The 12460-nt window shown below is 33.8% G+C and overlaps 1 protein-coding gene across 3 annotated transcripts in view; it reads right to left on the bottom strand.

Moving 5' to 3' along the window:
* Positions 1 to 8489: 8489 nt before the first annotated feature.
* Positions 8490 to 12460, bottom strand: part of LOC126848992 (homeobox protein abdominal-A homolog) — a 28877-nt gene continuing 24906 nt past the window's right edge. Inside the window, exons 3-5 of one of the 3 annotated variants that reach the window (XR_007687331.1) lie at positions 9884 to 10221; positions 9488 to 9786; positions 8490 to 9429 (exon numbers count right to left, since the gene is read on the bottom strand). Coding sequence is in view for 2 of the 3 variants with exons in the window: in XM_050590429.1 (XP_050446386.1) it covers positions 9821 to 10221 (401 nt within the window). In the remaining variant the exon portion in view is untranslated. Of the gene's footprint in view, positions 9787 to 9820; positions 10222 to 12460 lie in introns of those variants that run through there. The other 2 variants (XM_050590430.1, XM_050590429.1) reach the window with 2 other exon arrangements.

Genomic DNA, 12460 nt, shown 5'->3' with positions numbered 1-12460 from the left:
GCGGATTCAGTAATCCAGCGTGACATTACATTAGGGGGAATGCTACGAACAACTGGTTTCGTGCATTAACGGTAATACTTTGTAGATTCTTCTCTAGAGTACAGAGTGTTCCTAAGCATGTGTGAAAAATGTGGGAGATGATTTCTTGGGTAATTTCCCGAAGAAAAATTTATATATACATATATATCAATGTAAATAATAGTTTTCGAATTATAAGATGTTCAATATTAAAAAAAATTAAATCTTGAAAAATATTTTGACATTAGTATGAATTTTTCTTAAAGAAATTACTCAAGAAATCATTCCTCAAATTTTTCCAAACATATTTAAAAACACCATGTAAATACAAATTAAGAAATCGATACCATGTGTGTGCATAAAAAGATAAGTTTTTTTTTTTAATTAATTAAAAATTATTCTTGTATTATGAGAACACTTAGAAGCCAAGATAAGATAAATTAAGAAAATAAAATATTATCTCATTCATGATAAATATCGATATAAAAATTTTTTCTTTTTATTTTTAAACATTTTATAAACTCATGTCACGTTATTTCTAATACTGTATGGCTATATTTTCATTTTCAGATAAAGCACGACATTTTGGAACATAAAATCAATCGTGTTTGAAACAAGAAGCGCGCGATACGAAGCAAAAATGATGCGATACGCCAAATACAAACGGATTGCAAGAGGAATGGGTGATTGGCAAATAGGAAAAGAGCCTAGGGGACGGTAACGCATAAACCGATACGGTTATTTCCGCAAATATCCGCAGCCATACGCGACCACTCGATGCCTCCATTTCAATGTTCCGCCCTTGCGAGCGTAAAAGTGGCGAAAATTCAACAAGGTGTAGAGGAGGAGTGGAAAACCAGAAGAAAATGGAAACAAAAATCCACCATCTTCGCATTCGAAAATTTGCCATTGAAATGCAAACTTTTGCTGGTAAAAACATTGCTACTTTTTCTTAATATTTTGTCAATATAAATTGATCCAATTTGCTTATACTTATAATTATTACGTATATACGCATGTGAGGAAAAAAAAACGGTGGTAAAGAAAACGATAAGGATCTTTTTTTTTTTTATTACAGGAATACAGAAAGAGAGGTATCCATAATTTACTATATATTTTTATTTCGTTTGTATGTCATAGATATAGCTTATGAATATAATTCTACATCAAGTTTTGAAAATGGATACATTTACATTCATTGTCAATGAATTACCGTTTCGCTCGCCATCATCATCGTTATCATCATCGTCGCTCTTGCCGCCAGCTCTCGTCATACGGCATAATACTAATCATTAATAGTCAATAGACATGAGACTCCATTATTCGGTTACTCCTATTACTTAACGTGGTTGGTAGGTAGGTAGGTATTGAAGGACAGCTACGTCCCCTTATGGTTACAGTATTACGTTAATTGGGTATCATCGATACGTTAAGACCCGCGGATTCATTCGTCTTAATTAATTAATCTCCTCTTGCGGCTCTTCACTCACTGGGCGATGTTAACGTTACATGGCGTTTAATATTTACATCGAGAATTATCGAAGTAATGTACGGCTTTCCATATCCATTCGATAGATACAGAGAAGTAATGATCAAGATATTAAATTCCGTACTTTGATCATTTCAACACGTATGAGAAGATTTAAGCGAAACAAGATCAAGTTAGATTAGAAGCTGAGAATTAAGTTCTCTCTCGTGTCAGTTTTACAATATTAATATTACAAAGAAACTGCGTCGAGTAGGCTTCAGCTTTTGAGCAAAGAAAAATCGAGAATTTAAAAAAAAAAGAAATAAAGTCGGATTATTCCTATATAATCCCACAATCATCGATATTGATAAAAATGTGCACAGGCCCGGCTTGTTGTTTTGCGTTGCAAAAAGTACGAAAAACACATCATCTTAATTTTCAATAAATAACACTCGATCAAACAATCGGGGCAGAACAAGAGAGTGTCCGCTGAATATAACTCTTGAATCTATCAACAACACATTGGGAATTTTTCTTTAAATAAAATATTCTCAGTGGAATATGCGATGAAACGTCATTTGTGATTCGCGCAAATTTATCATAGACGTGGTTTTCGACGAATAACGAGAGAATCCTTTGCTGAACAACGGAGAGCATTTTGCATCGGATTTCTTTAAGTTTCGCCTTAAGTTATAACGAGTGCGAAGAACAAATGAATCTATTATGCATGTATTTACGTCGAAAAGGCGCGAGACGCGCTGTCAAAAGGATTCGAAACGTAAGCGCAAAATAGAACAGCTGCCAAGAAGGAAATAAAACACATAAAGTGTCTACGATATCGATTAGCTTATCATTTTGCGGAATCAATTGCGAGCAATCAATTGCGGCACAAGGTTGCCGTAAAAAAAAAAAAAAATAACAAAGACAATCGACATATTCTCGCGCGCAAACAAACAGAAACAACTTAAATACATTCAATATGGTTTGAAGTTATTCCGAAATGTCAGTTCGTTCACACGTTTTTGCATAATTTGCGACTGCTTACAGTCGATTCCAACTTTAAGTGTTCAGATTCGTGTTTACGCTAATCGGACACACTAGTGTGGTTAATTCTAACGGACAAATGCAATAAGTATAATACAACCAGCTGCGCAAAAGACAACGAGATTGTTCCGTACCGGTCGCACCAGCGTCCTTTATGCCAAAGAGGAAGATTAGATCTAGATTTCTCTTTTTTTCGGCATTCGCGGGATATTTCAACGGAAACGTTCGCGTCATTGTTCAAGCTCAGAAATTATGGTACGCAACAGAATCATCGTCTTCGAGTGTACAGGATATTAAAAAAAAAATCTATATAATATATCTATATATATATATATATATATATATAAAAACACGCGTCGAAACAATAAGAGACGATAAGCGATAATATTCACACTCTATACTATCATAAAAAAAAATTCGTCAGTATCCTTCTCTTTTCACATTAACAAAAAACAAATATACGAAAAAAAAAAATACGTAAAATAAACAGTTTATAAATAAACAATGACATCTATAGATAAAGAAAATATAACAAACAATTTTTTTTTCTCACTTCGATTCTATGCGTTCCGCCAGACGGATTCGGCTATTCTCATTTCATATAAATATCATCTTTTCTTTTCGTGTTTTAACCAATATGTCGCGAAGAATAGGTATAATATATTTAAATTTTGCCAATAGATTCGCTTACAGATAATACGACGTGATTTACGCAGCATATCCCACGCTCTCGGTATCTTTCTTTCTCTTTCTCTCTGTCTTTCTCGCACACGCCGTCTCTCTCTCTCTCTCTCTCTCTCTCTTCTTCTCTTTCTCTCGCTTGCATTCATGCCTAACTGTTCCATCATCACATTCTCACATGCAAACGCACAATCATTTTTATTCTCAAACTGAATCTCTCTTGCTACTCATACGCGCACATTAAATGTTACTACATTGTTTATCCAATGTTTGAGCCACACTCTATAGTGTTTGTTTTATACTTCTTAATTCGGATAAGAGAAGTCCTCGCGCGGGGGTTTGGATGAGGGATGAAGGTTGGAGGGAGTAGCTTCAATAAATATTCTTGCTTTTTAATGTTCGAAGAACCGGCCGTGGCCGCGAATTCAAGAAAGACGTGTACGCGAGTTTGGCAAGTCGGGCAATATTGTACTACTATTATATAACATATTACGTGTGTGCTTCTTTTTTTCTTTCAACCTCTCGGTAATTATACCTAAACGGTATTATCAATTCGATATAGTACGTCTACGATAATGGTAAAGATTAGAACAAGTGAATTGCAGAGAGGTAAAGAAGCGGTGAAGGGGATGAGGAAGAGGGTAAATCTCGAAGGAGGGGAAAGATAGGGTGAGGAAGCGTTATGAGAACGTTATATGATATGATTACGCGTCTCAGTTATTTGGAATAATATTCTATATAACTATATAGAGAGTTGCTGCAGCTAGCTTAGAGATAAGCCGAGAGAAAGCTTCATATGTGGACGGCGCCCGCACAATTTTTTTCTTTTTGTTTAATCTAAAAGTTTCCGCCTTATTGTTAGTAATACCCCTACACACCTCTTTTCGACCCGTGCGAAAGATTCGAGAAGGGACCGATCTCATTGATCAGGATATATGACGGATGCGTACTTTAATTCGCGCGCGATTCAGAGAAATCTATCCGCGAATTAACGCGTCTGTAACAATATACTTTCTCATAAGAGCATTTCTTAACGCTAATTTTCAAACAAAAGTCGATTATTTTTTTTTTTTTGCTTTGAATTACTCGTATACCCTTTGTAAAAATATAAAACGCGAGCAATTGTGAAGCGCTCTTAAAAGTTTCTCGGTTAAAATCGTAGTTGAAATATATAATCGATTGACAGCTCTCGAAATCTTACCTTGAATTGTATCGATAAAAAAATAAAGAAAATTTTCTCGAGTCTCTCTCTCTCTCTTTCTCTCTCTCTCTCTCTCTCTCAAAGAGAATCGCGTAATGGCGTGTAAAAGAAAAAAAAAAATATATATATACACTGATCCTCAAATCGTCGATCCATTTCTCAAGTCCGACACGGGGGTCGATGCCTGACGTGTACGCGCCGCGAAAAACAGGCGCGACTTTGTAACGTCAGTGCCATCCGCTTTATTCGCCGCCTCGCTAGTTAAGATTTAATGTATCGTATATGTAGAAACACTAACACGGCCGCTCCATAAATCTCACCGTCCCTGTACTGTACAAACTCCTCGTAGAGACTAAGTTTAATAATTATTATTATTACGCATTACGTATATCTCTAATTTGTCGGACGTATCGGCGCCGCCATCGTCGCAGTACTTGCTGCTACCGCGTCATTTAATAATTAACGGTGTTTGCGGTTATAACATCAAAACATAACTAAGCAATATAATAATGATAATAACTCATAATTCATAATAATAATAATATTAATAATAATAATAATATATGAGTATAAATGCCAGCAGGTTCGCCTTGTAGATTTAAAGACTACAGGGCGGACCTGACAAGCGTATTTCAAAAACAAAATAATAAAAATAATAATAATAATAATAATAATAATAATAATAATAATATTAATAATGATGATGATGATGATAATGATAATAATATAATATAATAATAATAATAATAATAATTTGTAAATATATATATATATATATATATATATATATATATATATATATATATATATATAGTCATGTGTTTCTATAAAGCTTTTCTACAAATAGATACACCGATTTTCTCGGGGCTAATCGCGTCACATTCGTCTTTCTCACTTCTCGATTCCACGATATTACTTTTTTTTTTTGTTCCGTATACAATGAGCCGGAGTAGATTTAGGCGCGATCATACTTGTCTCTTTTTTCGACATTCCGACAGAACAACCGAAAGATCCTTGGGCTACGGCCATGAAATATACAATAATTACGTTGTGTATTCTTAACACATGATAACAGATTATGTGAAGTGGAACCGATATACGACTATGTTGTGTTATCCTATAATGTTTTTGTATATCTCTGCGTAAGCCGAGAGCACAAGCAAGAAATATGGTCCCTGCAACACAATCCAACACATATCGCGATTATATTAATAATAAAAAATACATCTTTGATACAAAAATGATTTAAACGTAATTAATTATAATTTTTGTATAATAATGGAGATTTGTCTCTTTTGTGTATATGGATGTGTTTGTCTGTGAATGCATCATAAAATATAGCAAATATAATACTTCTTGAAATCAATAAGTTTTATGATTACACGTACAATAAGTAACAAAAATATTATAATAATATTTATAAATATATTAAAAAATATTTAATAATCGTAAGACACATCATAAATAATTATTATTAATATAAAGATGTATGATCATCATTGCGGAGGATACACTATTATATCACACTAAAGAGACAATATTAATTTTTTAATCAAAAATAATATAAAATAAATAATATACATATACTTTTCTCTCTCTCTCTCTGTCTATCTCTGAATATTTTAATTACAATTTATTACAACTGAACGTTTACAATATTCGTAAATATAAACAACCATGTTTCTGCAAGTGCTCTCTTGCTCCCATTATGCTCAGACTTAACTTCTGCGAAACTGTTTAATCTTACACACGCATATTACGTTCTACCTTCATTCTTTTTGCACATTACATGTTAAAACATTATTACGATTACGGTATGTAGGTAGGTACTTCGCTATGTGGGGAGATATTTTTACGTGAGTACATCAGTTTACGCGGACTCACATACGCAGCTTAATCATTACATTACGTATGGGAATATTATTTATAGTATTACTTTTATAGTTTAGGTAATTAGAGGATAAAGTACTAATACGAATATACGAGTTTTTCCTTCCACTTTTTTTATTTAAATGCGCTTTTTTGCTTTGATTACGGACGTCTATTTGTTGGAGCTGCTCGTCGTCATTATGCTGCTTTTTTTTTACTCAGTTTAAATTAATAAGGTATCTCTTTTCTCTCAATTTACGTACTTGTGTTTAAACGTATCCTAAAATCTCACCGCGTCAGCAAAAATTTTGCCTTGATGCGCGATAAACAGATTTTTCCTTTTCTTTTGTTTGTTCTTATTTTTTTATATATGTATATGTATATATTTATAATATATACTTATTACTTTTAATAATATATATTATGTGGTATATTGTGTACAATATATGCTTTTACGTCGTTATATATTACTAGGCGATCCATGCAATAAATCTTGTTAATCTAAAAAGATTCTTGTCGCATATTTTACGTATATTTTTATTTGTTAAAATCTCTCTTTCGATTAAAAACCTCATCTCTTTAATAATGAATGCAATATATATATATATATATATATATATATATATATATTTAATATACAAATATACATTATTATTTAATATATATATGTATATATGAATATATATATTTCTTTTTTTTATATATTTTTTTTTTGTAATAATAATTGTAAAATTGAGAGAAAATATAAACACATTATAGTTTGGCATTAAAAAAACATGTGTTTAATTTTTTATCAATTTTACAATTATTTAATTAAAAATAGCGATATTTTGCTTGGAATAAAATTTAATCAAAACTTCTTTTTTTAATAAAGAAACCAAGACCTATGCATCGATCGCACTAACATGGAGGAGAAAAAAAAATAATTAGGTAATAATTTATATATCTCGGTTATTTTTTCCACGTGTTTTACGTTTTCCTTTTTTTACGAACTCTAAGTAAGTAATACCAACAACGGGTTCTATATATCTATGGAAAGGTCTACCCTGACACCAAATTACGTATTTAATGTACTAAGAGTGAGATACTCGTCCGGTGATGTGGCTCGTGTTTCTAGTACGTATGTGTAAGAATGTATGTATGTGTATATTTGATTTTTCTCAATAACGTTTCTCTTGTTCTCATCAAAGTTAGTATACACTCGTAAACATCTACGTGTAATTTCCAACAAAACGCTGATAAGAATAATTAAAGATTGTGCAAACTGAAACAATTAAAAGTAAACATTATATAAATTATGTTAGAATTTAACAACCGTAAAATTTCACATAAATCTTACATTAATGATATACGCGTTTTTTGCCGCAATGAATATTGATTAAAATATATGATCACTACGTGTGTATATAAGTGTATACTTGTCTATCAACACGGCAGGATAATCGAGATGATTACTCTTTGTTGAACTTTCGGCAAAGTTCGATCGTCAAGTGTATATTGTACAGTTATTATACATATCCATCATGCCTAGAAACAACATTCAGAAAGATTTATTCTCGAAATCCAATGTGTTTATGTGCTCACGACATATCATCTCATTCTCTAGTGCGTGAACATCGTTTGAATATTTTTGCATTCACGTTGCTTAAATCGTTCTGTAAAATTTGCGAATTCAACGACGATTTTATTGCTCATGATAGGATATTACTTTTTAGTCACGTTGGTAAAAAAATAAATATTCTAAATTTTTTTTTATTGTGTGTCGGATCTATAAAATAATTTATTATATTCATCGACATTCATTGACAAAAAGTTTTATTTATTGTATTTTGTCGGAATTGACGTATATTGAAATGGCTGAAACAAAAATTGTTATGTTTCTTCTGTTTACAAATATAAACTTTTTTACCGCGAAATCGAGCGTACAAAAAAATAAAATTGTTTAAAATACAAATATTATTTTAAATATTTTAAATATTATTTTTAAACAATTATATGTTATTACTGTACATTTTGTAAAATCAGATTTATTCAAGTCTGTATATGTATGTAAGATAGAACATTACATATATATAAGAATTATTATTACTAATTTGTTTTAATAAAAAACTCATATTATAGATAAAAAAAATTATTAATATAATAAAAAATACTATTTTTTATCTTTTTAGATAAAAAAAAAAAAAGTTGTACATTTCTGATGACTAATCTTTATTTGTTTGACAAAAAGCTTCGGCATTTTAACAAAGTCGACATGAATAACGTCAAGCTAACTTTAAAAAGACTCACAAAAATTGAATCTGTCAAAGTAAGTGATGTAAAGTAAGAAAAATAAAAAGTGGTACGCCAGTTACTTATAATTTGAGCCCGATATCGGAAGAGGATATCGTAAATATTTGTCCGCAATCGCGCGAGAGACACGTTGTTCGTTGTTTCCTCGAGAAAATTCCGAGTTTTAATCGCCTCTTTTAATTACCATTAGCGATCGTACGAAGGAAGCAAAACGTTCGCGTATGACGTTGAAGATCAAACATTTCAACATCGAGAACGATAAGGCTGTTTCCTCAAAATAGCCCCATCGTTTTCTTCCTCCGGAACGACGTTGTGTTCTAATGCGACAGAAGAAGATATAGCTGAATTCAGGAATTCGCATATCACGACAAAGTAAGCGATCGCTCGAATATCAGCTAAATCTTCAATCATCTCTTCGTCGTCATACAGTTGGATGCCAGGACATTCGCTCGTTCGTGCAGCTTGGTTAAATTACTTCCTTCTTTCAAGATTCGACCAAATAATCGATTAATTAGCGTCGTCGTAGTTGATAATTCGATTGGCCATACGACCATTAATCCTTCAGTTTTGGCCCATTTAACTAGTCTACTCACCGCCTCGATATAATAATTGGCTCCGTCCATGGCAGTATCGCGCCAATTCGTTCATCATATGCGATAATGGCTCATTGTGTAGCACCCGATTAACAATATACATTATACGTTCTAGGAATCAGTCACAGGCTGTACCCCGGGGCGATTTCGTTCTACGGGGGCTAGCCAAGTAAGTACGTAGCTGGGGGGATAGGGTGCGGTCACATTCTCTATCTGCTTTCAGAGTTCTTTCTCTAGTGTAATGTCTAAGTAATTTTTTCTTTCTTATGTAAACAAAAAAAAAAAGATGGGAGAACCGACTCAGCAAGGCATTTTTCGTACCTTTCCCTGCCCGGAGAAGACTGCCGCGCTCCGTGTGTACCTTCTCAGGAATCTCCTAAATTCTCGTCGTCTTCTACCTTGATGCAAGATCGGTGATCACGAAGTTCTCTATTTGCGAACTCACCGACACAGATCGAAGAAGATCGCAAATAACTTTTGCGTCGGATGTTTCGTACCTGTTTCTCGCGTGTGAAGATGAGAGAGGAGAAGAACTCGGGATCATCTTCTTACGTAGCCGAGCTTACCAACTACTTCGCTTCGGAGTCTTCGTCCAGGCCGCTCCAGTCTCTTGTGTCTTCCTTAAAAGAAAGAGAGTCGGCTCAGTAAGGTATCCTATGTGGGTACCTTACTGACTGCCTTCAGAAGATCGCTTTGCGTCTTTTCCAGGCCGCTTACGTGATGCTGTTGCTGATGCTGAAGGGCGGCGCTCTGCTGCTCCTGCTGCAACTTGGCCTGTTTCTCCGCCTGCTGTTTCTTCATCATGTCTTGTTCCTCGCGCTCGCGTCTAGCCTGCTCGTTGATCTCCTTAACCGCTCTCAACTCCTTTTTCAGTTTCATTCGCCGATTTTGGAACCAGATCTTGATCTGCCGTTCCGTTAGACAGAGCGCATGAGCGATCTCTATTCGTCGCCGTCGCGTCAGATAGTGATTGAAATGAAATTCTTTTTCTAATTCCAGTGTTTGGAACCGCGTGTATGTTTGTCGACCTCTGCGCCTCGGGCAGCCATTAGGACCTGAAAATGTTAACAAATCTAATTTTTGAAATTCTCCCCTTAATAGACTCAGACACTTTTTTTTTGTAAACATGACTGAAATATTAATGCAAACAAATTGACCCGCTGATGAGATTGAAAATATTCTTTCCAAGTTTCGAATATTTTTAATCTAAGTTTTTTTTGCTTCGCATTTATTAGCGTCACATATTCGTTAAGAAATTTATTCTATTAATTATATATATATATATTTATTTATTTATTTATTTATTTGTTTATTCCATATTTCTCTGCAAAAAAAAACACAAATTATATTAAGTCAATTTTAGGCTATTAAGATATTATTTGCAAAATTTTATTGCAAAATAAAAAAGCTGTTTCCTTAATCGCGACACCAATCTTTTGTTAACTATCATAACAATACACTTTTTCTCTGTTCTCCAATGAACCACAGGTGCTCTTTTACAAATCTAAACTCTCTCCTTACTTTCTCCCGTCAAAAGAAAAAAAAAACACGATCTTTATTGCGGGGCTAAAAAAAGATAAAAGGAAAATGAGTAACAATAGATTCAGGAAACTCCTACACAACAAACCCTTTCTAACGCTGTTTTATTATAGCTTTAACTTTCTCTAACAATTTATACCATAAAGAGAGATGTAAGCGACTTTTGATTTTTTTGTTTGACATTTAAAATTAAGAATCGATTAGTTGCAAATTGCGCAATTATGTGACAGAATATAATTAAATAACATATTACGGAATCATTGATATATGGAGTCATTAGTAAAATATATAAAAAAAAAACGATTAATAATAGTAAGATAGTGTAGATAATAATAAATAATAATCAGATGATAACTCTTATTAATGCTAGTAAAATAAATTTAAGAAACTACATTTGAAACGAGAGAGAGATTTCTTTATGCGCTATAATATCGCTAATAATGTCACTGCTGAATTTCGAATGTACTTTCGCAATCAATTCAAAGGTAACTTCACTTTCAGTTGTCGTCACGAACGAAGCGCGTCTCTTCCGAGGATCGCTAAGGAACCGGTTCCTTGGTGCAAAGAGCGGGCAGCTATAATACCATCATTCGCGAAGCGACGCTGAGTGACCATATTATTGCCTCGTGATGAAGCAAATGCGTGCTACTGATCAATAAAAGATAGCAAGACTTTTTCGTTTTCCTTTATTTCACGAGAGTACGAAGATTATGTAAATACCTTAAAAAATTGAGAAAGCTAATTATTGTATTGGTAAGATCAGAGTTATCGTATTAATTTGGAATTCGAGAAGATAACAATTAAATAAGGATACTTCAAAAATAGTAAGACATAATATACGTGAGATTTTTGTATTTAATGTAAAATAAAAATCTCTTTCTTTGCATGAAAATTTTGCGGTTTAATTAGGGGGCATAATATTTTGTGTATCAGAAATTAAAAAGTTAACAGTACGTACCTAATTACATTTCTGTTAATATGTAAGTCTACGTATATAGAAGAATCTATCGCGAAGGAAAGTATACCGTATACTTGAGAGACACACATTCTATAAATACACATGCATTTCCGTAAATAAATATAAACTTGAAACGTAATGATATCCCTAAAAAGACAGTAATGCTATTCATGAGATCGATTAGCAAGCGATAGCAATTTACGCTGAATTTATAGGTAAACGTGATGTGCTTACACCTCGCGGATTAGAATATATCGAGGAATTGGATTAACAAATTGCGAACGTGGGGAATTATCCTACAACAGATTTAAACGTAGCGGCGCCGTATTTTCCATCTCCTGTCATAACGATCGGTCGTGCCCGTGGCGCTCGAATGATACGCACGTGCGCAATTTCCGATGCAGGATGACCCATGAAATACGTATCGCTCCGAGCAGAAAACTCTTGGAGAATGCGGAGAATGCTGATATTGAATTCAGCATGGCCGTTCTCGCTCGCCGGTACTGTCCGAGCTTCGCTCTCGTCAGTATGTATGTGTATACGTACGTGTATGTGTGTGTGTGTGTGTGTGTGTGTGTGTGTGTGTGTGTGTGTGTGTGTGTGTGTGTGTGTGTGTGTGTGTGTGTGTGTGTGTGTGTGTGTGTGTACATACCTGAATCAGCGACCGCACACTCGCAAATTCTTTTTGCGTACGTGTAGGTGACCGCGAGTCCGTATTGGTGCGAATCAACACGGTTTTTAGCGGCGTAACCGTGTACGTCAGTTTGGCACACATACATACGTATCCGCTGCAGCCA

This window comes from Cataglyphis hispanica, chromosome 4 (assembly GCF_021464435.1).
Source record: "Cataglyphis hispanica isolate Lineage 1 chromosome 4, ULB_Chis1_1.0, whole genome shotgun sequence".
In the NCBI taxonomy this organism is placed as follows: Eukaryota; Metazoa; Arthropoda; class Insecta; order Hymenoptera; family Formicidae; genus Cataglyphis; species Cataglyphis hispanica.
The sequence above is the reverse complement of the archived record's forward strand: the minus strand, read 5'-3'. Positions and strand labels throughout refer to the sequence as shown.